This window comes from Triticum dicoccoides, chromosome 6A, assembly GCF_002162155.2.
Source record: "Triticum dicoccoides isolate Atlit2015 ecotype Zavitan chromosome 6A, WEW_v2.0, whole genome shotgun sequence".
NCBI lineage: Eukaryota > Viridiplantae > Streptophyta > Magnoliopsida > Poales > Poaceae > Triticum > Triticum dicoccoides.
This window is the reverse complement of record NC_041390.1, coordinates 187156103-187181206: the sequence shown is the minus strand read 5'-3', so window position 1 is coordinate 187181206 and position 25104 is coordinate 187156103. Positions and strand designations below refer to the sequence as shown.

The window sequence follows — 25104 nt, the reverse complement described above, 5'->3', positions numbered from 1 at the left end:
TCAGTTAACTCAAAAGAAAATCACAATGAGGATGTGTGCACCTAGAACATTGCTCATCAACCAATTGAGCAGACTCTATGTGGCTTTTAGTGGAAATCCCACCTTTTTTCTTCAGAAAACACATACACAAAGAAGAGAAGAATTCAACAGGTTTGTCGTATGAAAGCAATCATCTATTCATCCACAAATGTTTTCTTGGAATGGCCCGCCATCACGGCTGCATTTGCCAATACATGTCAGAGGTGCATGCTTATTGATAGCCAATCAAAGCAATTCCAGAGCAGAGCTCGAACTTACAAGGTCGATGATTATAGGCTGAGTTCAACAGTTGTATTGTTCTGATAAAAAATAATACTGTAACAAGGAGGCCCATGAGGAAGAATGTCCAAAAAAACTGTTAAAAATGATTCTGAGTCTGAATAGTACATGAACATATGCCCAAAATGTATTCACCTCTTTGTAATGGTTACAAGAGAAATAAAGCTCAGTAGTTTTTCTTCTTGACCTCCAGTTCCTATGGATCAAGCAAGTAAATGAACGCCACTTAACAAAGCATATGCGCTCGTCTTCATTCTCACTGAAAAGTAAAAAAGGAAAAGTGAGATAGTACTTAGTGTGGCGGCAGGTGTCCAGAAAAGAGCAATCTCCTAGATTTGTATCAGTATGTGGAGCAATAATAAGGCGAAAGTGAACCTGCTCCAAATGAAAGAAAAAGTTGGACCTAATTATCATTAATAGCTAAAAAATATCTACTGAAACCAGTACTGTTTCAAGCATAGTATGAAGAAAATTTATATAAAGACCTAAAATAGAAAAAAAACTAAACTGGTATTATATTTGCATCTCTGAACTGAATAAACATTTAACAACTATATTATTTTTCAGTTCAAAGACATGTGTTGAATAATGTCCATCAGTAGTCAGAACAGGTCACTGAGAACACCTCAGTTTTGCATCATCGAGAAGAGTAGGGAGATCTTCTTGTTCAGGAAGCTCGTCCTCGTGCACCATCATTTCCTCACTGGACAGAACAAATTAATCCAGCAAGTTAGTGATCCTAAAAGATTAACACCACAATCTTTGAGGCAATAACACAAGCACCTGGTGCAGCGAAGAGTGGTGTGTGCGTGGGTCGCCTGCTCGTGGAGGTGTCGAAAAGCCAACGGGGAGCGCGCCGGTGCTGTGTGGTGGCAGCGGGGAGGTCCGGCGAGGGGAGCAGGGAGGAAAGCGATGAGGCCCGGCGATGTCGGCATCTATGAGGCTGTTGGCGATGTTAGTTGGGAAGGGACACGACGTGCGGGCAGCAATGGGGTGCCGGACGGCTGTTGGAGGTGGATGGCGAGGCTCCGGCCACCGTCCTTCGGGGACCCTTGGTCGGCCAGCGACGGATCTGGCAGCCTGGTCTCCCGCATCCATGGAGGCCACCAAGCAGAGGAGGACGGCATCGATGGGCCACTCACTAGACCTCTAGGCGCCCGAAGCAGCCGTCGGCATGGGAGTGGCGGCGCCCTGAGCAGCCGTCGGCATGGGAGTGGCGGCGCCCGGCGAGGGAGGGGAGGCGTGCGGCCGGCGCGGGAGGAAGGAGGAGCGGAGAGGTCCTGCGGGCGTGGGCGTAGTGCGCAGCGGGTTTTTTTTTCGAAAGGGTGGGTGGGTTAACGATCGTGGCTTACGCGTAAAACACGGAGATATTTTAGACCCTTGGATTCAGTAAATAGACGGTCCGTGTTATTTGAATTTGCCCCTCTCTTCCTTCTATCTACTACTTCTATAAAAGCACGAAAAAGCGGAGAACCAAATCATCTCAACCATCAAACTATGTTGATCCTATGGTCCAAATCGTCTCATAGATCAAACGCGTTTGACATTGTAATTACCCACCACTGCCATTGGTCATAAACTCATAACCATGTTTAGCACCTACGAGAGAAAAAAGGCCTGCAGAACATCTCCCCCACCGTCACGACTGCCCACGATCTCCCGTTCCTCTCCCACCAGCCCCTTCCGGCACCTTCTCTTCCGCTTGTGTGCTCTTGCCCCGCCCAAATCTTCCACATGGTCTTCATGGCCGCCGCGGCCAGATCTTCGGCTCCATCCCCTTGCATCACTGCCTTGGTTGACGGCTTTCGCGACACCCTCAATCACACAACCCTCTCCCCAACGGCCCCCGTGCCACCCTCACATGAGGCGCTCCCCCTGCCGCCATCATGACGCACTCATCGGCGCGCTCTTCGCCGGAGCGGCGTGCGCTGGATGCCGGAGCCGGGAAGGAGTGTGGCCATCAGTGGGGGAGAAAACAAGGGGAGGCATGGTCGTGCTCTCTCTGGTCGTCGGAGGGAAAGAGCCAAGGGAAGAGGCGGTCTACGAGATGTAGTGTCTGGCCGGATAGGACGCGCGGCAGGGAAGGCAGCGGCCAGATCACGGTGGGGTGAGGCCTGGTTGCCATGCAGGGCACATGGCGGTTACATCCGGGCCACGCTGGGAGCAGTTCTTTTCCTTTCGCTGACATGCTTCTGCCAAATGATGATTGTTTCAGGTGCTTGATCGAAAGAACATACGGGTGCATTATGCAAATAGTGGAGCGATGCGCTGATGTTTCTGCTGCTTCTCCTGCTGCTATAGACGTGTAAGGCACTTATTCGGAATATGTAATGTTAGATGTAGGCATGGAGCCCTGAACATGTACTCTGTATACCTGCAGAGAGATTTATGGTTTGCAGACATATAAAAACCCCTTGATACAATTTCGTTCTGTGTGCCATCTGCGAGTTCCTGTAACAATAGAGTAATTTATTTGGAAGCAATTGTTATTGAGGTAGAGTCTTTCTGGGTAGTTTGCCGCAAGTATTTTTTTTGCGGGTGAGTTTGCCGCAAGTATTAAACTTATTATTTCAGTTTGAGATACAACTGGAAATCTGAAATCAATACTTCTTCTCAGACAATCTAGATGGTTTATAAAATTTATTTCGCAAAGCTTGTACAGAAGCTTAACAATATGCCTTTTACTTTGAGATATTGTGGTGTTAAATGACCGCTTCATAAATCATAATCTGTGGTGGTGTTTGTTCAACCAAAGGTGAAGAATATTACTACAAAAAACTATGCGAGCAAGCAAATTCACTTCATATCAAAACTTGATAAGGCACGTGGCGACACTAGGAGGTGTTGTACTGCTCGGTAGCCTGCCACAGTCGAGAGGCATAGAGCCAAAGTTGTGAGTGGGCAGTCTTTGGTCTAAGGTTTTTTAAATGCATCAAAATTTATGTTTGATTTTAACCTGAATCTTGCAGATGGTTTCTGGGCTGTAGCTACAATTTATTTTGCATCATACGACGGTCACAGAATGAGGTTCAGTTGTGCGTTCATAGTAATTTAAAAAAATGTACATATGAACCGACTGCGTCAGTTGTTTTGCTTCTCCTATTCCCTTGAAAGGATTGCTTGATGGAAAGATGTTTTTGCTTTTGCAGCCTTATTTCTTATGTAATTTTTGCAGTGGTGCTTATGTATAGTTGATTAATGAAAGGTATGACCAAGTAGGCTGATGTCAAAAGCTTTATAGATCACGGCATAATTGATGCTGATTTCATATCTTGAAGTTTTTTATTCCTGTAACGAAAATATTGCTAATGTTTCGAGTACCCCCCTGGTTGTAGAGCAAGGGCTCGCTTCCTTATATTTTCAATGCATAGTTTGAATTTTTATCTTTTCCTTTTTGGGTTGCCCTTAATGACCACCGCTAAGTTTCCTTTGCATTTTGTGGAAGCACATGGAAATGCAGGTTCTGCTTGATGAATTGGTTGACTTAGCACCCATGGACTCGAGCTGAAAGGAAGTAGCCTTGTAAGGACCGAAGCCATGCAAGATACAAATAATTGCTGCCTTGGCATTATCTCTTTCTTCATGGTGTTTAGATTGTAGTGATATGATAGATGATAGTGAAATCCAGAATTTTGAGAGCTCATGTGTGTGTGTAAGACCAGTAAGGGGTGGATTGCCTTTGATGTTGATCTTGTATCCACCTATGAGCATATGAAATTAAATAGGTATGCATTGACTCATCAGGAAAGAAATTTACTTCAATGGGTTTAATTTCAATATAAGCTTTAGGCAAGTTCGCAATTTGCGAAGTCTGGATCTTACCTTGATTTAAACTGGCATAATATATGCAAGGAATTTAAAGTAGATATATGTGGATTGAAGTTTAAACATGTTCATATTCAAATTTTAAACTCGAAAAAGACATGCATTGCACGTGCAAGCTTACTAGTAGGGGTAGTAGATGAGAACTAGTGATTACTTGCCAGCGCAAAGACTATAAGAACAATAAAACGTAGATCCAGAAATTCTTCCTTTTCTATTTTTGTTTTTTGACTTTTTTGTTCGAAATTCCAAAAAATGTTCTTGAACCTAAAATTTGTTAAAAGATCCAGAAAAATGGTCTATATTTCGAAAAAGTGCATACATTTTTAGAATTTCTGAACATTTTCATAGTCAAGAACATTTTTTTTCATATGTGAACAAAAAATGAGACTGCAGAAAATATTTTTGAAAAACGTGAAGCATTTTTTGAAGTTGTGAACAAAATTTTAAACCACGAACATTTTTTTGAATATTTGAACAAATATTTGAAAATGAAACATTTCATGAAATTACGAAAAAAGTTTGAAACTGCAAATTTTTATAAAAAACGTGAAACATCTTCTGAAGTTCTGAACAAATTATGAAATTCCGAACAGATTTTTAAACCACAAACATTTGTTGAATTTTGGAAGACATATTTGAAATGGAACATTTCATGAAATTACGAACAAAAATTGGAACGGCTAATATTTTTTGAATTTGTGATTTTTTTGAAAACGGAACTTTAGGAAATATCTAACAAAAATTTGAAAGCACAAACATTTTTTGAAATTCCTGAACACTTTTTCAAACTCAAACATTTTTTAATTTCAGACCAAAATTTGCAACCGCGAAAATTTTTTGCAATTCCGGAAGTTTTTTGAAAAAATGAACGTTTTTAAGTTTCTGAACAAAATTTTGAGATACATGAACATTATTTCAAATTCCTATACATTTTTTGGAATTCAATTTTTTTTTAATTTGTGAACATATTTTAAACATTGGAACATATTTTTAAAATCCGAACAAAATTTAAATGGTTGGAACAAAGGAAATATTGACTTGAGAAAGGAAAAAAAGTTGAAAATAAAAAAAAGAAAAAAACAGAAAAATTAAAATAAAAGAAGAAAGAAATAAAAAACAGAAAAACGAAAAACCAAAGAGAAACAGAAAAAACCGTTGCAGGGAACCTTCTAGAAGGTTTCCAAAACCATAAAACCCGACTGGGAAGCTCTAGAAGGTTCCCACAACCGGATATGCTGCAACACGTTAAATGGGCCGGCCCAAGTCATTGCTCGATCGGCAGTGTGTGCGAAAGGCCGACAATTTGACACAACGTGCGTCAAATAGGGGTATTCCCATTAGCCTCCGCCGTAATTCTAAAGAAAAAAAAGAGCCTCCGTCGTCCTCGCCGCGCAGCAACACGCCTTGCCGGCGCCCGCTCCCCGCCGGCACCGTCCACTATCACCCCGAGCGGCACGACATTGCAAGCTTCCCAACACCTCCCCCAAGAATTTCTCCAAAAAAAAAAGAACACCTCCCCCAAAACTGTGTGCCGCGCGCCAATCCCGACCCCGCTTGCTCGGCCCCGCCGCCGCAGCGCATCGCCCGCGCTCCGCTCCTTCAGACGGGATGACGCCCGAAGGCCTCTCCGGCGCCACCACGAGAGACCTATCCACCTCGCCCCCACTGCCACAAGGTGAATCAAACCGATGCCACCACCAATTCTACTCGCACCTGCTGATGTTGCCTGGTAGAGTTATCAAATGCTCGTCGTAGGGTTCGGACTGTGGGCTAAAGCTGCCTTGATTAGTCATGGCTCAAGAGGGTTTCACTCCTTGGTTTGAATGGCGGATTTAGGATTTTACTTAGTACACAGGAGCCATTTTTCACACGCACATGTTTTTTTGTTTGGAAAACGTTGGCTAGCACAATTCAGCGGGTTTACGGAGTCTGTAAAGTCAAAGGTACATTCTGAGTCGAAGCACCAAATTCAGCCAAGGGACCGTGAATGCCTTTTGCGCTCACAAAATAGTTCAACGCGTGTTATAAAACTCCGAATAGTTCAGATGTGTATGTGTTAAATGATAATGGTTTGAAATAGGTGCCAGTGCTGAAGTGATATCGAAGCCAAATTGTATATGGCTTGACAATTAACATTTTGGAAGTTAACTCTATAATCTCCATAAGTTTAATAGAAAGATCACAAGATTTTTTCTTAAAATTTTGAGCCTATCATCTCTTCTACTCCTATGTCATTAATAATGTTACCTGGTTGGAAACTAATCTTGTTGAATCTGCAATGACATTACTGGTGTGTTGTTTGTTGAGGTGTTGGTGGGCTAGGCTAAATTTGACGTACAATATGCATATGAACCAATGTAAAAAATAGAGTTCTACCAAAAATAGCGTAGCCCTTCTCCAAGTGCTATACAAGTTATAGCGTGCTATATTCAAAATAGCGTTTTGAAAATAAAATGTCACATGTATCCCAAAATAGAGAGAAAGCGAGCATGTCTGCTCTAGTTTATTATTTATTCCATCAGCAAAACCTAAGCAGTGGTGAAAGATAGTGGTGGCCGCAGTTTGACCGAACCTTAGCTTAGCTGCTAATAGCTCACTTGTTCGTGAAACTTTGGGCCTGCTTAACTTCAGGGAATTTGCAAGCTTTCCACGAGTTAGACTTTCTAGACGAAACTGCAGATGTTGTGCCCACCCATAACTACTATCCTAGAGCAGACAGAATACAAATACAGAAAGCTACTACTATCTTGGTGACCTAGGCCCTCCATAAAAAAGCCAAGACCCAAAGTTAGCCATTACAAGATGGGAACTGGGGATACTAAATAGCATCAAACCAAAATAACATGGTTGCTCACAAGACCAAATTAGTAATCTTTACTTCTATTTTGATATTTGATATTTCTGCTAAATGGTCTTAGAGCATCTTCTAATTAAGACAAGCAAGACGTAATTTACCTAGATAAAAACCGTCAAACAAACTCATAATACCTTTACTAATCAAAGGCCAATAGTGCTGATAAAACTCTATTGTGAAACCATCTAGGCCAGGAGTCTTATTACGTTTCATTTGAAAAGTAGCATTGTTAACCTCCTCTACAGTAAAAGGTGCATGTAATTTAGCTCTATCACAATCCTCTAGAACATTTTCCAAAGGAACCTGTATAGATATATGCACACTATCTTCTACAAGGCCAAACAATTTTTCAAGAAATTAGTAGCATATCAAAATCTCCTCACCGCCCTGTACAACCACCTCTTCCTGATGCAAAGAAATATACATGTGATGCTCAATTATATAATGCAATGTGATGCTCAATTATATATGCAATCTGATGTTCAGTGATTATATAAGTTTTGGAGGTTTGTAGTAAATCTTGTTTTTCCTTTTCTTACCACTAGCTTTAGAAATAAAATAGGAAGTGAGAGAATCCCCTTTAAGAAACTCAGTCATCTTAGCCCTCTGAAACCACTTGACCCGCTCCTCTTTCCTGATGCACTGTTCACTCAACTGCTTTCTCAGATTAAAATTAGTCAAATCTAGACCATTTACCTCACTGTATCTATGGATACTGTTTTTTTAAGAAACACTCATAATTAATATTCCAGCCCTTCAAAGTACTCCTCAAAGTTCTTGCTCTATTCTGCCCACCTGTCCAACAATGGTCTTAGAATTGGATGATTGCAATACTTAAAGCAAGATCCAAGAGAAGTAACTGGCTCTAATGTATCTGATATAACCCCAACTAGCTAGGTACAACAGAGTAGCAGATAAACAAGTGTTGATACAAGAAGTGGCAGGGTTATGTTAGTAAAAGTGACATTAATAATCTATTTAAAATTAACAATAGTGTTGTATTTCATCAAGTCAATTGTCCAAATAAAGCTGGTATTTGTGTGCTGTGAAATCGTCAATGACATTAGTGGTTTGTACTCTAAATTTGACATACAACATGTATATGAACTAGTGAGTTTTGCAAATTATTTGGGGGAGGGAGTGGGGATACCTCCCATAGACTACGCACTAGATCTGCTCATGCTCACATCTCATAAAAATTGCTGGTCTTTTAACATTTTGATACTAACATAGAAAAATTGCAACCACATACTTTGTCTCTTATCTGTTCTTATGACTTTGTCGTATTATTACCGCTCTATGGATTGTAGACCTCATTTATTTGTTTCCTTGTGTTCCTTGTCAATCCACATCTGGGTCAAAGATATAAAACTTTAATTAATGTTTGTTCCTACTTTTGAATTGTGAAACTTAGCTCATGCCGTTACAAATCCGTGTTGTGAATAAGTATAGTGGTTTTGAATAATTATTAGGAGACAGAAAAATAAATACAGATACAACCTAGAAACCTACTATACTGCTTATCTAAGATTTCTTGACCTTTGCATCACTGCAATACATATCCAGCAGTTATATGAATAAACTACAAGCTTGGCACACTTCTATATACTGATAGTGCAACAGGAGGAAAAATAGCCCATTGTCGCCGAAAGTTTAAATGATCTGATCGCCATCCTTGCTTACAGTTCTAATTCAAATACGAGTGCTCTATTGTCATGGAAATACTTTAGTTCTGGTTGCCTCCTTGTTGCAAACTAACCAAGCTATAATATGTTCCAGAGGGACCCTTTGACATGAGGGATGAGTGTGTGCCCTTCTCCACAACAATTCCTTTGTCGAGCACAGTGATCAGGTCACAATTTTGGATTGTGCTGAGCCTGTGTGCCACCACCACACTTGTCCTGCCAACCATCACTCTCTCCAGTGCCTCCTGTACCACCTTTTCGGACTGGCTGTCCAGTGCACTGGTAGCCTCATCTAGTAGCAAGATGGCCGGGTTCTTCAGGATGGCACGGGCAATTGCAATGCGCTGCTTCTGCCCTCCTGACAGCTGAACACCTCTCTCGCCACACCATGTGTCATATCCATCCTTGAGGTTGCTGATGAAGTCATGTGCATTGGCGGACCTTGCTGCATTCTCAATTTCTGCCTCACTTGCTGTTTCTGTGCCATACACAATGTTTTCTCTGATTGTGCCGGCAAATAGCGTTGGCTCCTGGCTGACCAGTCCAATGTGCCGCCGCAGGGCTCGAAGATTATATGTTTTGATGTCTCTGCCATCAATTTTTACCATTCCCCTCACCGGGTCATAGAATCGCTCTATAAGCCCAATGATGGTCGACTTGCCAGAGCCACTTTGCCCAACCAGGGCTGTTGACTTGCCTGATTGGATGCTTAATGAGAATCCTTTGAAGATGATCACATCTGGCCTTGACGGGTATGCAAAGTCGACTCCTCTGATGTCCACTTCGCCTTTGAGCTTCTCTGGCTTGTATCCTTCAGGGTTGTCAGGGTCGATTTCTGTTACCCGGTCGAGAACAGCAAACACCGAGGCGATTGCATCAGCACCCTTAGCTAGGTCTGTTGTCATGCTACCTGCATCAGCAATCACACGCCCTGTGCTTACTAGAATCATGAAGGTCTGGAAGAGTGCCTTGGCAGTAATGTGGTGCTGAGCTATGAGCCGGCCACCAAACCAGAAGTCCAGGGCCCATGTGCATGTCATCAAGCTCATGGAAGTGCCAAGGCCAAGGCCTGCAATCCACGACTGCCGGATGCTTTCCTTCCGTGGGCCGTTCTGTGCTTGGTTGAAGAGGCCTAAGATGCGGTCCTGGGATGAGAAGGCCGTGATGGTACGGAGATTGGAGACAGCCTCAGCAGCTAGCTTGCTACTTTCAGATTGTGCCTGTATTGATTTCTTGGACATGCTCTTGAGTAAGACACGGCGAGCATAGAAGCAGACAATGATGAGAGGCTGCACTGCTATCATGACAAGGGCCAGGCGCCAGGCAATGACCAGACCCATGGTGCAAGCAATAAGCACCGCAGAAACTGTTTGGATCACCAGCGCCATTCGGTCACCCACTAGAGACCTCACCTGTAACAAAACACAAAATCATTATGCAAGGTTAGATGAATTTCCATTGAAGTATCAACATGCTTAATTTCTGTCTAGTACTTACCACGTTAGCGTCCTTGGCAAGCTGTGAGCATATGGCACCGCTGGAGTTCTCATCGCGGTCAAACCATCCGATCTCGAAAGTGAGGATTTTTGTTAGCATCTGTTCCCTGATCCTCTTGGTGAGGTATTCTCCCATGGCACCGAAGTTGTAATGCTGTCCAATGTTGATCAAGAACGAGAGCACTGCAAGGGCAACAAAGATGAGAGCGTAGGTCCTTGTTTTGTCCCTGATCTCGCCGTGATCGGTCAAGAAGTAGACTGAGATCATGCTTCCCATCGCGTATGCATAAGCAGGCTGGATGCCTCCAAACACAATTGCACTGAAGCCTCCCATAAGCGCCTGCCTCCACTCTGGCGCATTGAGCATAAGCAGCCTTCTGAAGGACGGCAGAGGAAGCTTTGGATCCTCAGTGTTGTCGGCATCGCCTGCATCACCCAGTGACCGGGCTGAGCTTGACCTGCTAGCCGCGGAGAATCTCCTGCTCATGCTGTGGCTGCTGGACTGCCCCAGGGCAGAAGTGCTGCCGGCTCCACTGACCTCATCAACCTCATTCGATTCTCTAGTCTGCTGAAGGCGAACTAGAGATGAGTAGAGGCCATTCTCATCGGCGATGAGCTCTTCATGGGAGCCCAGCTCCTTGACCTCGCCGTACTGCATGACAGCAATCATGTCAGCATTGCGGATAGTGGAGAGGCGATGTGCAACGACGATAGTCGTCCGGCCCACGGAGGCCAGGTCGAGTGCCTCCTGTACGACACGCTCTGACTCAGTATCCAGTGCACTGGTGGCTTCATCAAGGAGGAGGATCTTGGGTGACTTCAGGATTGCTCTGGCAATAGCAATCCTCTGCTTCTGCCCTCCAGACATCTGGACACCACGCTCACCCACCTGTTTTTATTTCAAGTGCGGTTAATATCAGACTGTCAGAGTATGAACCACAACTTCAGTTCACAACTTCACATAAGAAGGAAAAATTGGAAAGTATCAATAGCTTAAGATGAACTAGTTTCTTGATGAGCTAACAATTGTAATCCTTAAATGGGTTATCATATTCATCCATATATGTAAATTTACCCTCCCTGCATACCGTGCCCAGAAAATTGAACACATAAGCTGTCAATGGTAGTCAAACGCGTTGCAGGGAATAAAACAGCAACTTTAGTTGATAAATAAATTATAGGCAGGAAATCTTTGTTCTGGAGACCTAGAAACGCTTGGAAGCATCAGCATCAGAGGAATATAGCAGTGTCATTTCAAGTATGAGATCCTGCTTGTTCCATCAATATTTCGGCTCATTATTTAACCGTATGGCGTCAATTCATCATGGACAATGATAGTCCCTGAAAGTTGATCCAAGTATGTGTTTATACAATATCTGATTCATTTTTTCATTCTCAGAACTAATTCATCTTATCCTTCCATGTTAGTTGATCGATCCATTGCCGGAATAGTGGTTCCGAATCAAACTGATAAACACCCTGAAGGCAGTACAGTGGAAAGATTAAGGTGCCTATTATTTTCATAGGACACTTTACTGTGTGTGATCTTTTCATAGTACTTGAACAATGGGAATGGAAGTTCAGTAGGTGGATACGAACTGGCAGATACTCAACAGGGACAGGGAGGGTAGTATTTTTAGTGCCTATCAGGTCATTGTGTTAGCTGGTTCGCCCACATCAAAATCTAGTGCGTCCTAATTTTATGCGCCCCGCGGCAGGTTTGCACACAGTAGAAATGGTAGTGGTGGGGTTTCTGGCCATGAATGAACTTTTGAGGTTTACATGCATGCCACTTGGAGTTCGAATCATCAGGGGATCTCTCATTATTAGCTGGGGGCTGCATCTTGAAGAATACCTATGTTGGAACAGCACAGCGGCTGGAAAAAGACACACCCTTTTCCCTTTAACGCCGAGTGAGAGTTTGCAGTGACCGGCCGCAGCGGACCAGATCAGTGATGCTTTTTCTGAATCGTTTTTGATTTTTTGGTCGATTAAAGTTGCCTTCCGGAACCAGCCATGGCACGACACGTACGCACGCACGGCGCACAGGCACTTCCTTCTGTCAGATCTCTGCCTAACATATTGCTGTCAAAAATATTCAGTGCATGACAGGACCAGGGTGAAAATCCTGTTTGCTGGGAAAGTTGGAACACCGTAACTGTTGGCTGGCAAGCCTTTTCTGGTTACTAGATTTGCAAAAAGGCCTCCTAGCTGCTTGCCAGTGCCCACCGACCATGGACATGGAGGCCTCCCTTTTCCACTTGGGTTTCACCACTCTATGATTCCTAGCCCCCGCCATTGGCCATATTCGAAACTGCCAAGCGAGTGCTTTGAATTTCCATGCCATCTCCACTCGAACTGAATTACCGTGAAGTGGTGTTGTAGCAGCCTTAGAAGTAATAGTACCGACACTTTGAGCTAACAGGGAAAAAAAGATGAAATTTATAGGGCAATTTATGCTGGATCCTAATATTTGACCTTAGCTTATAATTAAGCTTATGCTGCCATCTAGAACTCATGCTGCCATGCAGTACGGGTATTTTGGAAGACATCTGGTACAATATTCTTTCGGTAATGAAAACGATGGAGATATCATAATGCACTGATTTGTTGTTGCCCAGAAGTGGACGCATGATGTGTGGCAGGTCAGGTCTGCTGGAGAAGAACTAAGTGGAGAAGAACTGTATGCTGAAGCGAAACTGAACTGGTGGCAAGGGTGGCTGAACTGTATGCTGAAGTTGAACTGGTGACGGATAATGCACTTTACGCCCACGCACCACGAGGCGGCCACTCTCGGCGGCCACTCTCCTTCATCCCAGAGCAATGTGCCGCAGTGTGATGTTTTGTGCTCCCTCCATCCCAAAATAAATGTCGTGGTTTTACTTCAAATTTGTTCGATTTAAACTAAAACAACGACACTGATTTTGGGACGGAGGGAGTAAATCGTTGCTTAGAGCTTTTTGTTTCTGTTTTTGTTTTGTCTGATGATGCACCTTAGTTTGCGGGATTTCTTGTTCATTAGCTTGCAGACTTCCAGCGCCTGACTGTGTCCTCAGGTGTTCATATGTTTATCAGCTTTAATTTTAAATAACTTCAGTATGTAATGAACTCTTTTGTTGCAGGATGATTTGGTGGCTTCCGGTGCCTGACTTGGTGTTAAAATTTTGTGCATATGCGCATGCATCTCCAGTCTTGGGATCCTTGAGGGCGCTCCAAGGGTACACTTGTCACACTGCAAGTCTCCATCCATACACCTACATTTGTACCCAATATTATGGCATCGCTTCCATTCTGCTGACTTGGTTCAACTGAGTCCCCCATTTGGAACTTGGTGCAGGAAGGGCAACATTTATGGAGACTGGATACTGAGAGGATCACTTTCTATGTGATGGCATATAATGATACTTATTGCGCGCTTGCTTATTCTTTAGGCGTCCGAAAAACATTCAGGCGCCAGTGAATCCGCGGAGCTCCGAGGGTGAGACGGGGATGCGGCGCCGAAGAGTAGCGGGAGCCGACAGTTCATCCGGCGTCGAAGGGTGAGTCTACGGGCAGACGCAGGAGGAGGAAGAACATGACTCTGGCCTGTGGGATATTGATCGGACGGTTGAGGGAAATTTGATTGAACTGGTTTCTTTTTCAGACGACTTTAGTGCTCCCTCTGTCTCAAAATGTAAGACGTATCAACGTAAGGGCAGTCTAACATGCCCCCCCTGTGCGAACCCGCTCCGGCGACCACAGCCACCCACCTGCGTCCGTCCGCTCCGGCGGCCACAGCCACCAAAATCCAGGCAGTGTCGGTCCAGGTGGACCCCGCCTCCACTCCCTCCCTGCGGCGCCCTCTCGGGTTCCCCACGCCCCCTCCCCCTCCACCGCGGGATCCAGCGTGGGATCCAGATCTGTCACCGCGTCGGGTGCTTCGCTCGGGCTCATCGGTCGTCCTGGAGTCGCCTGAGCACGGGGCCGCGGCTATGGGCGGAGCGCGGGGCGTCTCGGGGCCCAAGCGCGTGAGCTTCGAGATCTCCTCCAGCTGCATTGATGCGGGCCGGGGATGTGCAACTGCGCCACCATTCAATGAAGCTTCTGATGCGTATCCGTCTGCTGGGTGCATTCATGCTGCTGATCCTCGGCCAGCTGCGCCCGCGCCTGTGCAGTCATGGGCATCCCTCGCCGGTCGCCCTTCCAACTCCTATTCAGACAACAACGCACACCAGTGGCAGGTGGTGTGCCCGGCGCATTGGTGGCGCCATCAAGGCGTCTGTGGTCAGAGGGGGCAGCCGCACCGCGCGGCCGTCTCGTCATCTGGCACCGGGAATCGAGCGACTTCATGGAGAGACAGAAGGGCGGTGAAGCCTCATAAACGCAAGTGCCATCGTTGCAAGCAACGCGGGCATATATCCGTGGACTGCAGGGATCCCATTGTCTGCGACTATTGCAACAGGCAAGGCCACCGGCTCCGAGAGTGTTCCACCAGGCTGCAGCAGCTTCGCGCTCGACGCGCTCCCACTGTGCCCTTTCCACCTCGCCCGCGCCCCCTGGTGCCGGCTGCCATGCCACGACTGGGTGAGTCGGCCTCGCGTCCCGCGGAGGGGGTTTGTCGTCATGGCGTCCACGCCAGACATGGACGCGCAGGCGGCGGCGCTCGCCAACATTGCTGCTCTGGTCTGGCTCGGCGGCAACCGCCCGCGGATCAACGCGGCCACCATGGAGGAGGCGATCCACCGCTACACCAGGGTGCCAAAGGCGGACATCACGGTCGTCCCCCACCACCCGGAGGATTTTTTCGTCAAGTTCACCTTCCCGCATCACCGGGATTTGCTGACGGCGGCACCAGGCAGGTTCTCTCATGGGGACCTTGACATCCATGCGGCCAACTGGAGGCCGCTGACCAGGGCAGATGCTGCGTCCTTCCACCACCATGTCCACTTGTGCCTTGAGGAGGTGCCGTTGCAGGCATGGTCGGAGGAGGCGGTCGGCAAGATCATCGGCAGCTCGTGCATCCTCCACTACTTCGACATTGCCACACTGCAGAAGGTGGACGCGACCACTTTGGACCTCTGGGCATGGTGCGTCAACCCCTCCACTATCCCTAAGGTCATGTGGGTGACCATCGTCGGCAGCGAGGTCGTTGTGTCTACATCGGCCATGGGCGGGCGCAAAGGGCTCACCTACAGGGTCATAGTCCATCTGGACAGGCTAGAAGACTTCACCCCGTACGAGGACGGGTCCATCCCATCGAGGCCACGCAGCTCCGACCGCTATGACTAGGTGCACGGGATCGTCGACGGCGAGGCCGCGCTGCGCGACCGGGGGCGTCGGCCGCCCAGCAATGGAGGTGGTGGTCGGCGGCGTGATGATGATGGCAGAGACCGCCGCGGCGACGAGGACCGGAGCCGAGAGGAAGATCGCCGCGGGCGCCGAGACGACCGTCCTGCCTCCTGGCGGGGTCGCAGGCTGTGGATAGGCGGGCGGAGGATGGGCGCCACGAGGACCGGCGGGACTACCGCCGCGATGGGCGTCGGCATGAGGAGGGCGGCCGAAGGATCGACCTATCCAAGGTGCAGCTGTTACCCGGAGGTGCAGTCATCCCTGCCTCGGGACGCCGTCGTCGGGCCATGTCACCAGTCTCCACAAGACGTTGCAGTTCCAGAACCGTGGCGAGGACACCTGACAAGCGCCGCTCACCTGTTGCTGCCCTCGCCTGGCGCCTTAAGAGGGCGGTTGCGGGATGCCTGGGTGTCCACTCCACGGCCGTGGTCACCCCATCGTCGTATACCGTCGGCGCTCCCGGCTACGCCGTCCAGGACTACTTCGGTTGGGGCACGAGCTGCTGCTGAACCGGAGGTGGCCCAGCTGAGGCTGCTCACGCGTGAGGCTTCTCTGCAAGGGGGAGCCAGGTGTGCAGCAGCGCTAGAGGTTGCTGCTAGGTCGCCCAGGACGTCGCTGCATGTGCCAAACACTTTTCCAGGCCAGGCCAACTGCTCTACTATGCCTTTTACGGCGAACGAGCCTTCAGAGACATCACCAATCCTTGCCACCCCACTGGGGTCACCGAGCCCTGAAGATGCCATCTCCACACCCTTGTTTGTGCAGAGGGAGGCCCCCTTGCTCCCTACGCCGCAACCCACCAAGACGGCGGACCACGCAGCTAGGCGCAAGACTTTGGCGCCGGGGTTCTCGCTGAGCAGGCGCAGCGCCCGGCTAAAGGCAAAAAACAGAGGAACACCAGTGGCTCAAATGGCTCAAAAGATTCTGTGCCAACGTGTGGGGATCACGCACGAAGGAAACCAGATCACTGAAGAGGCCATCTCCAAGTTCCCTGAGCTGTTTTGAGGACAGCTACCTCCCATTGCTGTCGGGGCACTCCGTGCACTATTTCGTCTGGACTGTGATCTTGCAACAACCGTAGAAGACGCCCTTTCTGGAGCATGGTGGAGCAGAGGGGCTGGACCACGAGGAGGCTGTGCAGCTAGACGACACTGCTACTATTTGATTGTCCGCCTGGTAGTAGTCATGTTTGAGTCCTTTTAGTTCGAGATGTTAGTCCAGTCCAAGTTCTCTTTTCTGTGTGAAGCCAATCCCTGTTCGATGGCTGTTGTTCCTCATGTATGGTTGTGTCCGTTCCTGTACTTGCAACCGGCTGTATGCCTTGATGTAATGAAGTGGTTCTTTGCCACGGTCTCTCTGATGTCAAAATTGTCTAGATCAGTGAACACAACCTAAGCATTATCAGTTGGAATGTGCAAGGACTAAATTGTCTGGATCGCAGAACTACCGTGCATGAGGCCATCTTCGCGTCCCGCTGCAACCTGCTGTGCATTCAGGAGTCCAAGTTAGCTGCCCTGGACGCGGCCACATCGGCCTATCTTGGTGGATATAGGCTGAAAGGCTTCGCTTTTTTGCCAGCTTTGGGTACTAGGGGAGGAATAATCTTGCTTTGGAACGAAGATACCATCAGCGCCTCTGACATCGCCGTGGGGGAGTTCTACCTATCGGCCATGATCACGCTCCTCAACTCCGACATCTCTTTCAAGCTGACCACAGTGTATGGCCCGACGGACAGTAGAAGAAAAGATGATTTTTTCGCGGAGTTGCTAGCCCAGAAACCTGCAGCTGGCACCTTATGGCTTGCAAACGGGGATTTCAACCAGATATATAAGGCGTGGGACAAAAACAAGAGGAACGCAAATATCTCACGCATAAATCGCTTCCGCAACGCCCTGAATGCCTGTGAGCTAAAGGAGATACATTTGCAAAATCGTAAATTTACGTGGAGCAACGAGAGGCTTGATCCTACGTTGTGCAAGCTCGATACTTTTTTCTGCAACTCCGACTGGGATATCCAGTTCAGTTCCCACGCCCTCTCCGCCATGGCAACTTCTCTCTCTGATCATTGCCCACTCATCCTAGCTAGCGAATTTGGGCCAAAGAAGCCCCAGATTTTCAGATTTGAGAATTTCTGGATTAAGTTGCCGGGCTTTGGTCAGGTTGTTGCGGAGGTGTGGGGAAAGCCTACCAAGCACACTGAGCCTTGCCGAATACTTGCCGAAAAGCTTCGTCGGCTCGGCGTCGCGCTGCGAAGATGGAGCAATAGTTTCTTTTCTAGTGCAAAGCTACAGCTCACGATGGCTTTGGAGGTTATCCTCGGGCTTGACATGGCCATGGATCTAAGGCCTCTTTCTCCGGAGGAATGGGATTTGAGGATGAGGCTCAAGAGGAGAGTCATTGGCTATGCGATTCTGGAGAGGGCAAGGAAGAGGCAAGCCTCGAGGATCAGGAACCTGAAGGAGGGTGACGCCAACACAAAGTTCTTCCACATTAAAGTGAACGCACGGAGGAGGAAGAATTTCATCCGCAGGCTGCGGGTGGGGGCTCTTTGGGCTTGCACGCACAAGGAGAAGGAGAAGGTGGTTCATGACCACTTCTCCACTATGCTGCAGAAGAAGCCTCGACCGCATAGCGACCTTAATTGGAACAACATAAACTTCAATCAGTGCGATATGTCCAGCCTGGATGAACCGTTCAGCGAGCATGAGGCCCTTGACGCCATAGGAGACATGCCCAAGGATAAAGCCCCGGGGCCGGATGGCTTTACGGGGGCCTTTTTCAAGGCTTCTTGGGAGGTCATTAAGGCGGACATCATGGCTGTGGTCAATAGTTTTGCCGACCTACGTTCTGAGCACTTCCAATGGGTGAATACGGCTAACGTAGTTCTCCTTCCCAAGAAAGATGGGGCGGAGAGCATCTCTGACTTCAGACCAATCAGCCTCATCCATGCGGTGGCTAAGATTGTGGCCAAGATGATGGCAACTCGGTTAGCACCATTCATGCACACTCTGATATCCCATAGCCAGAGCGCCTTCATCAAGTCCAGAAGCATCCACGATAATTTTATGTACGTGCGCAACCTTGCTCGGCGGATGCACCGGTTAAAGAAGCCTACCCTCCTCTTCAAGCTAGACATAAAAAAGGCTTTTGATTTTGTCAGATGGGACTACTTGCTCAGCCTTCTCAGTCGGCGTGGTTTCCCAACACGGTTCAGAGATATGCTCACCGCCTTGTTGCAGTCGTCCTCATCCAGAGTCCTTCTCAATGGGATTCCGGGTGAGCCTATGTGGCACGGTGTGGGCCTCTGGCAGGGAGAGCCGCTCTCCCCCCTTCTATTTGTCCTGGCCATTGACCCTATCCAAAGCATTCTCGACACCGCCACAAGACAGGGCAAGCTACACCGGATAGGGGGCAGGGCCACCTGCATGCGCTCCTCGCTATATGCCGATGATGCCGCCATATTTGTGGCGCCTTTCAAGGAGGACATCCAGCAATTAACCTCCATCCTGGCTGGGTTTGGCGAAGTCACCGGTCTCACAATGAACCTCGAAAAGAGCTCGGTGGTTCCTATTAGTTGCAGCGGCATTGACCTGGATGCCGTTCTTGAGTGCTTTCCGGCCAAGCGTGCTACTTTCCCAATGCGCTACCTCAGCCTCCCGCTGTCCGTTCACCGGCTCAGGAAAATTGATCTTCAACACTTGGTAGACAAAGCTGCAGGGAGCTTGGTTCCTTGGCAGGGCCGGTTCATCACGGCGGCTGGGCGAACCGAGTTGGTTAGATCGGTGACCATCTCCCAGGCCACTTTCCATGCCACAACGATTAAACTTCCTGAGAGTACTCTGAGCAATCTTAATAAGCTCGAGAGGGCCTTCCTTTGGGCGGGAGCAGAGAAGGTCTCTGGCGGGCAATGCAAGGTCAACTGGAAGGCCGTGTGCAGACCAAAGAGCCTTGGCGGCTTGGGAGTCTTCGACCTTCACTTATATGCGAGAGCTTTGCGCCTGAGATGGCTATGGTATGAATGGAAGGAACCCGATAGACCATGGGTCGGCTTGGGAAACCCATGCGACTCCATGGACAGAGAGCTCTTCTATGTGGCGACTACTATCACCGTGGGGGATGGTCGGATGGCGCATTTCTGGCACTCACCGTGGCTGGAAGGAAAGAAACCCAAGGACATCGCCCCGCTCGTGTTCGCGAGCTCATCCAACAAGAATAAATCTGTAAAGGAGGCCATGCAGGATCAAAATTGGGTGCACTGGATTAAAATGGAGGATGGGCTTTCAGTTGACCATATTGCACAGTTCTGCACACTTTGGGAGAAGCTCAGCCAAGTTGAACTTCGAGATGACCTGGCCGATGACATAAAGTGGAACCTCACGACCAATGGCACATATTCGTCCGCCTCGGCCTACAAGGTGCAATTCGAAGGGGCGGTGGCAACCAACATGAAGAAAGTGATATGAGGAAACTGGGCACCCCCCAAGTGCAAGTTTTTCGCGTGGCTCATCAACAAGAACAGGGTTTGGACGGCAGACCGGCTACAACGGCGAGGGTGGCCAAATTGCAATTTATGCCAACTATGCAAAAGGGAGCCGGAGACGGCGGCACACATTATGTTCCAGTGTAGGTTCTCCATGCGCATTTAGAATGCGGTGAGATGTTGGCTTGACACGCCGGAGCTCGACACCGCCGATTGGGTTGGAATCTCTTCGGTCCATGAGTGGTGGACTAGAACGATCCTTGGCCGCGGACACCGGAGGAAGACGATCTCTTCGCTTGTAATGCTAGTCTCTTGGGAGGTTTGGAAAGAGAGAAACGCGAGGGTGTTCCAAAAGAAATCCTCAATGCCAACCACGGTGCTAGAGGGCATCAAGGTGGAGGCCAGGAATTGGGTTCTGGCCGGGGCTAAACACTTGGGATCCTTGATGCCGTGAGAGTAGTCCGTTTTGTTTTCGCATTTGTTGAGGAGTAATGACCCTCATTGAGACTTTGTTCTATACTCCTTTATTAATGAGATGAGGCAAAGCTTTTGCCTCCGTTTTAAAAAAAATGTAAGACGTTTTTTGATTTTGAGACATAAGAGAGTATTTCCTTTACACTGGGTCAAGATAACTGAGGTGTTTTATTTTGGTGGGATTGGGAACTCGACAGGATGATCAGCTCCCCCGAATCCCAGATTGCGTAAGGGCTTTTCTTCTTCTTCTTCTTTTTTGCGGGGGCGTAAGGGCTTTTCTTCAGAGGCAATTAAGGGTCATGTTCTCTGCCCGCGGCTGAAGTTCTTAAAAAAGGTGACCACACTAGAAACAAAGGGTGCTTCTTCCATACGCTCAAAAAAAAGGGTGCTTCTTCCAGAAAACAATCAATAAATGCCTTATTAAGAACCCCTCCTATAAAAGGAAGGCACAACTCGCAACGCACAAAGGGAGGAGTTGGGATTCCAGGGCCACACGCCGCGGCTGCCTACCAGTACTAGTCCTGTTCAATTAAACAAGGAGGAGAATTTCGCTGTGGCATGTTTAGTTATTCTGTTGGTTAGTTTGGGCCAGTTTGAGCAAAATATCAAGGTGAATATGGTTCCACACGCACCATTGGGATCTTACTATTCATCAAGCAATGTTTTTTTTTCTGGATTATCATGGATGTCATTTCTTAGCGAAACTTCACAATCGACTATCTATGTTACAACAAAATTCAGTACTACTATTTTGTAAAACTTTTTTTACTGTTCATGGGTGCACGTGGAGCCATGCTCCAAAAATTCCCGCCCCGTTTGTGGTTGCTACTATGCTGCAGGGGTATGAAAATGGAAGCACCTTTATGGTTGCTACTATATTCTTTCTTATTCTTATCTTTTCCAGTTCCAGTAAGATTTTTCTTGCATACACATACTCCATAACTAAGCATGTCCATGTCAGTGCAAAGTAGAGCTTCCATTTTTTGGGATGGTGCTCTATGATTTGTATATTGTTGATCTCTCTTTAGAATCTAGCCTTTAATAGTACGTTTTAAAACTATCTGAATCGTATTCCTTTCACTAGTAGTAATCGATTGGCTCTCGCTCTTGACTTTTGGGAGAAAAATACACATGGAGAGAGCAAACAGAGAAGGAAAAGGAAACAACAACATGATGAAAATTCTCGCCTTTTTACCGCATTTTGTGTGACTCCGTACTCCAATCCACCGAACATGTTAGCAGAAAGTTCGCAGAGAAAACAACTCAGACGAATCGCATAAGGAGAATTTCGCAACGGGAACAAAAGTTGACGAAAATGAAATTGACAGCGACTCGCCATGGATTGCGAATCACGGTACTACTAGAGTAAGAAAAAAGTTTGTAGTAATTGATTGTTACCTGTGTGTCGTAGCCCTGCGGCAGCTGGGAGATGAAGTTGTGCGCGTTGGCGGCCTTGGCGGCGGCCGTGACCTCCTCCGGCGTCGCGTCCTCCTTGCCGAACAGGATGTTCTCCATGATGGACGTGGCGAACAGCGCCGGCTCCTGGCTCACCAGCCCCATCTGCGTGCGCAGCCACTTGAGCCGCAGCCGCCGGATGTCCACGCCGTCCAGCGCCACCTCCCCGCCCGACGGGTCGTAGAACCGCTCCAGGAGCGCCACCACCGTCGACTTGCCGGACCCGCTGCTGCCCACCAGCGCCGCCGTGCGACCCGCCGGCACGCGCAGGCAGAAGCTGGCGAAGATGGGGCTCTCCGGCCGCGACGGGTAGCAGAACTCCACGTTCTTGAACTCCACCTCGCCGGCCACGTTCGCCAGCTCCTCCCCGGTGTCGCTGCCCGAGTCGATCTTGGGCACCCGCCGGATCACCGCCAGCACCCGCTCCCCCGCCGCGCTCGCCTCCGAGAAGTACTTGACGTTCGACAGCCCCGACCCCAGTGCCCTGCATGCACGCGTTTTTCAAGGATCGTCGTTAATGGCGGCGCGCGCGCGGCTATGTGTCGTGCATGGACAATGGACCGGAAACTAGATAGATTATTGCCACTTACAGGCCGCCGAGGATGATGGAGGCGGAGGCGGCGAAGACGGTGCCGCCCTGGTAGCCGTGGTACATGACGAGGCGGCTGCCGTACCAGACGTTGAAGGCCCAGATGGCGAAGGTGATGCCGTTGCTGCCGACGGCGATGCCCTTGGCGAGCCCCTGCTTGATCCCTAGCCGCGTCGACTCCTCGAGCGCCGCCGAGAAGTGCGCCATGGTGGCGCGCTCCGCCGCGAAGGAGTAGACGGTGCGCACCGAGGAGATGGCCTGCTCGGCGACGGCGCCCGGGCGCGTGTACTGCTCCCTGATCCGGCGCGCGAGGCCGATGAGGATGCGGCCGTACATGAAGCCGGGGATGATGAGCAGCAGGACCGACGGCAGCGCCACCAGGGTGAGCCGCCACAGCAGCGCCAAGGCCACGGCGTAGCTGCCGAAGAACATGGCGGCGTTCATGACGAAGTTGGGCACCTTCTCGCTCAGCACGTCCTGCACCACCAGGCTGTCGTTGGAGACGCTGGCGATCACCTCCGCCGTCGACCCCACCTTTAGGTCGAAGTACTCCACGTCCTGCCGGAGCACCGCCGCCAGGTACCGCGCGCGCATCCGCGACGCCTGCCGCTCCGCCGTCCGCGACCAGCAGTACCCCTCTGCACACGCATCGATCACATTGAGAACTGCATGGCTGCATGTACGCCATTGGCACGGCATCCAAATGTATTCTCACTCACCTAGGAACGCCATGACCCAGCAACCCAGCGCCAAGAAGACGAGGTTCCGCGCGTTCTGGCCGATCGAGTGGATTCATTCCAACACGGGAATTGCATGTCAATATCTCGTCATGGCTGCCACGGCCGGCTGAACAATGGCCAGAAAGAAATGCTGAAGTCGTACCTCGTCGATCTTGGAGCTGAACTCCTGGAGGAGGTCGGGGCCGCTGCCGAGGTCGTTGAAGATGCGGCTGGTGATGAGCAGCATCGCCGGCGTGGAGATGCCGTCGCCGATGGCGCCCACCAGGCCCAGCACCATGAGCGCCACGTCCGCCGCGTCGGCGTGCATGAACACCGACACGAGCGACGAGCCGAAGGGCGCCTTCTTGGCGTCTGCCGCGCCACCCATGCCCGGCGAACCCGCGAGCTCGCTCGTTGGTTGCTTCCGATGGAGAGTTTTACTCGATATGTTGGCTGACTCTAGGTTGGAGTATGGAAGTATAACCCGGCCTCCTTTTTAGGTCGTTTGATTAGGTGGTAGACTCTGACTTGTCTAGCCAAGCTCGTCCGCCGGAGGAAGAGAGGGATGGCCCCGGCTGGCTTATATATAGGGCGCCGGGCAGCAGGTGCAGGTGCATGCGCGAGTTATCCTGCTTTTCTCTTGATTCCCGCCTGGTCCTGGGAAATTCTGTTGCGTCGACGCAAGAACTAACTGCGGCGCTAAAAATTTGTCCAAAAAGAAAAAAACTGCGGCGCTAAAAGGATGGCCCTGAAAAATCTCCAGCACGAGGCTTTGCCTCAACCCACTTGAGACATTCAAGCCTTGGAGGCAGCAGGCGCTAGCATTTCTGTGTACCGCTCTTAAATTCGCGATGTTAAGAGTATCTATAGCCGGAATTTGCAAATCCGGCCCATCAAACACGCATCTGGGACCGATCACATCTTAAATTAGTCATTCTGTATCTGATTTTTCATATTTTAACTCCTAGATTCATACAAAGCATGCAAAAGAAATTCTACGTACTACATACTACGTGCTAACCTAGGTCATCGGAGATGTCCATGATAACGGTGCCTTGCGCCGGTTGGACGGGCGGGTAGGAGGGCTCCGGCTCATCCTCCTCCTACTTGACCTCATCCATGTAGACGAGCATCTCCGCCTCCTCCGCGGCCTGCTGCGCCTCCATCTCCTGCCGGCAACGACGTCTGGCCTCTGCAGCCGAGTCCGAGCGGAGGGAATCGAGGATAGCCTACAGATCCGCGTCGCCAACGTCCCCCATATCCTCCTCCTCCTTCCCTGGATCCACTGCATCTGGAGGTAGCCCCGCCACGTTCCGGGCTTCGCGCCTTGCCCGGATCTGCTCAAGGAGCTCGAGTCGGCGCTCCGGCGTTACAAATGGCTCGTTTCTCACCCGGCGGCGTGGGGGCATGGCTACTAGACGGACGGGAGGGGGGGAGTGGAAAGTGGCGGCGGCGGCAAACATGCATAGGGAAATGTGGATGGTAGGGTTTTGGTGCCGCCGGTCGACTTAAATAGCTGGGCTAGGCACTACGCGGCCTGCCGGAGCGGCGACACCGGTCCGACGAAGGAGACGAGATTCGGACCGCCAGGTTTCTGAATGTTTCCGCGTGGGACCCGGTCGTTAGTCCGACGTGGCGGTCGTGCTCGAGCGGCCCCATATCCGTTTCATATTTGGGTTGGATATGAGGGGTGCCGGTTAGCATGAGCGTTTGAGACCCGTTTGAGGGGTCGTCTGGGTCAAAAAATCGTAACCGGTCAATGACCGGATGGGCCGTCCGGACGTTTGAGGAGTGTTTGGGGTGCCTGATTATAGATGCTCTAACAGCAACGCTAACTTAAACTAGCAAAACAAATAATCAAATCCGTTCGCTGCTACAAGA

General features: G+C 49.2%; 1 protein-coding gene across 1 annotated transcript; it reads right to left on the bottom strand.

Moving 5' to 3' along the window:
- Nucleotides 1–8407: 8407 nt before the first annotated feature.
- Nucleotides 8408–23767, bottom strand: LOC119316533 (putative multidrug resistance protein). Its single transcript, XM_037590853.1, has 6 exons — nucleotides 23387–23767; nucleotides 23224–23278; nucleotides 22506–23142; nucleotides 21859–22399; nucleotides 10180–11067; nucleotides 8408–10094 (listed from the first exon to the last, which is right to left on the bottom strand). Exons 1-6 carry the CDS (start codon nucleotides 23609–23611, stop codon nucleotides 8724–8726), a joined length of 3717 nt encoding a protein of 1238 aa, XP_037446750.1. The 5' UTR covers nucleotides 23612–23767; the 3' UTR covers nucleotides 8408–8723.
- Nucleotides 23768–25104: the final 1337 nt, after the last annotated feature.

Coding starts and splice junctions, on each gene's coding strand:
- LOC119316533 (XM_037590853.1), bottom strand. CDS start 23,611: ATGGGTGGCGCGGCAGACGCCAAGAAGGCGCCCTTCGGCTCGTCGCTC. Junction 23,279..23,386: donor TCAGCTCCAAGATCGACGAG/GTACGACTTCAG, acceptor TCGATCGGCCAG/AACGCGCGGAACCTCGTCTT. Junction 22,400..22,505: donor TCCATCATCCTCGGCGGCCT/GTAAGTGGCAAT, acceptor GCGTGCATGCAG/GGCACTGGGGTCGGGGCTGT.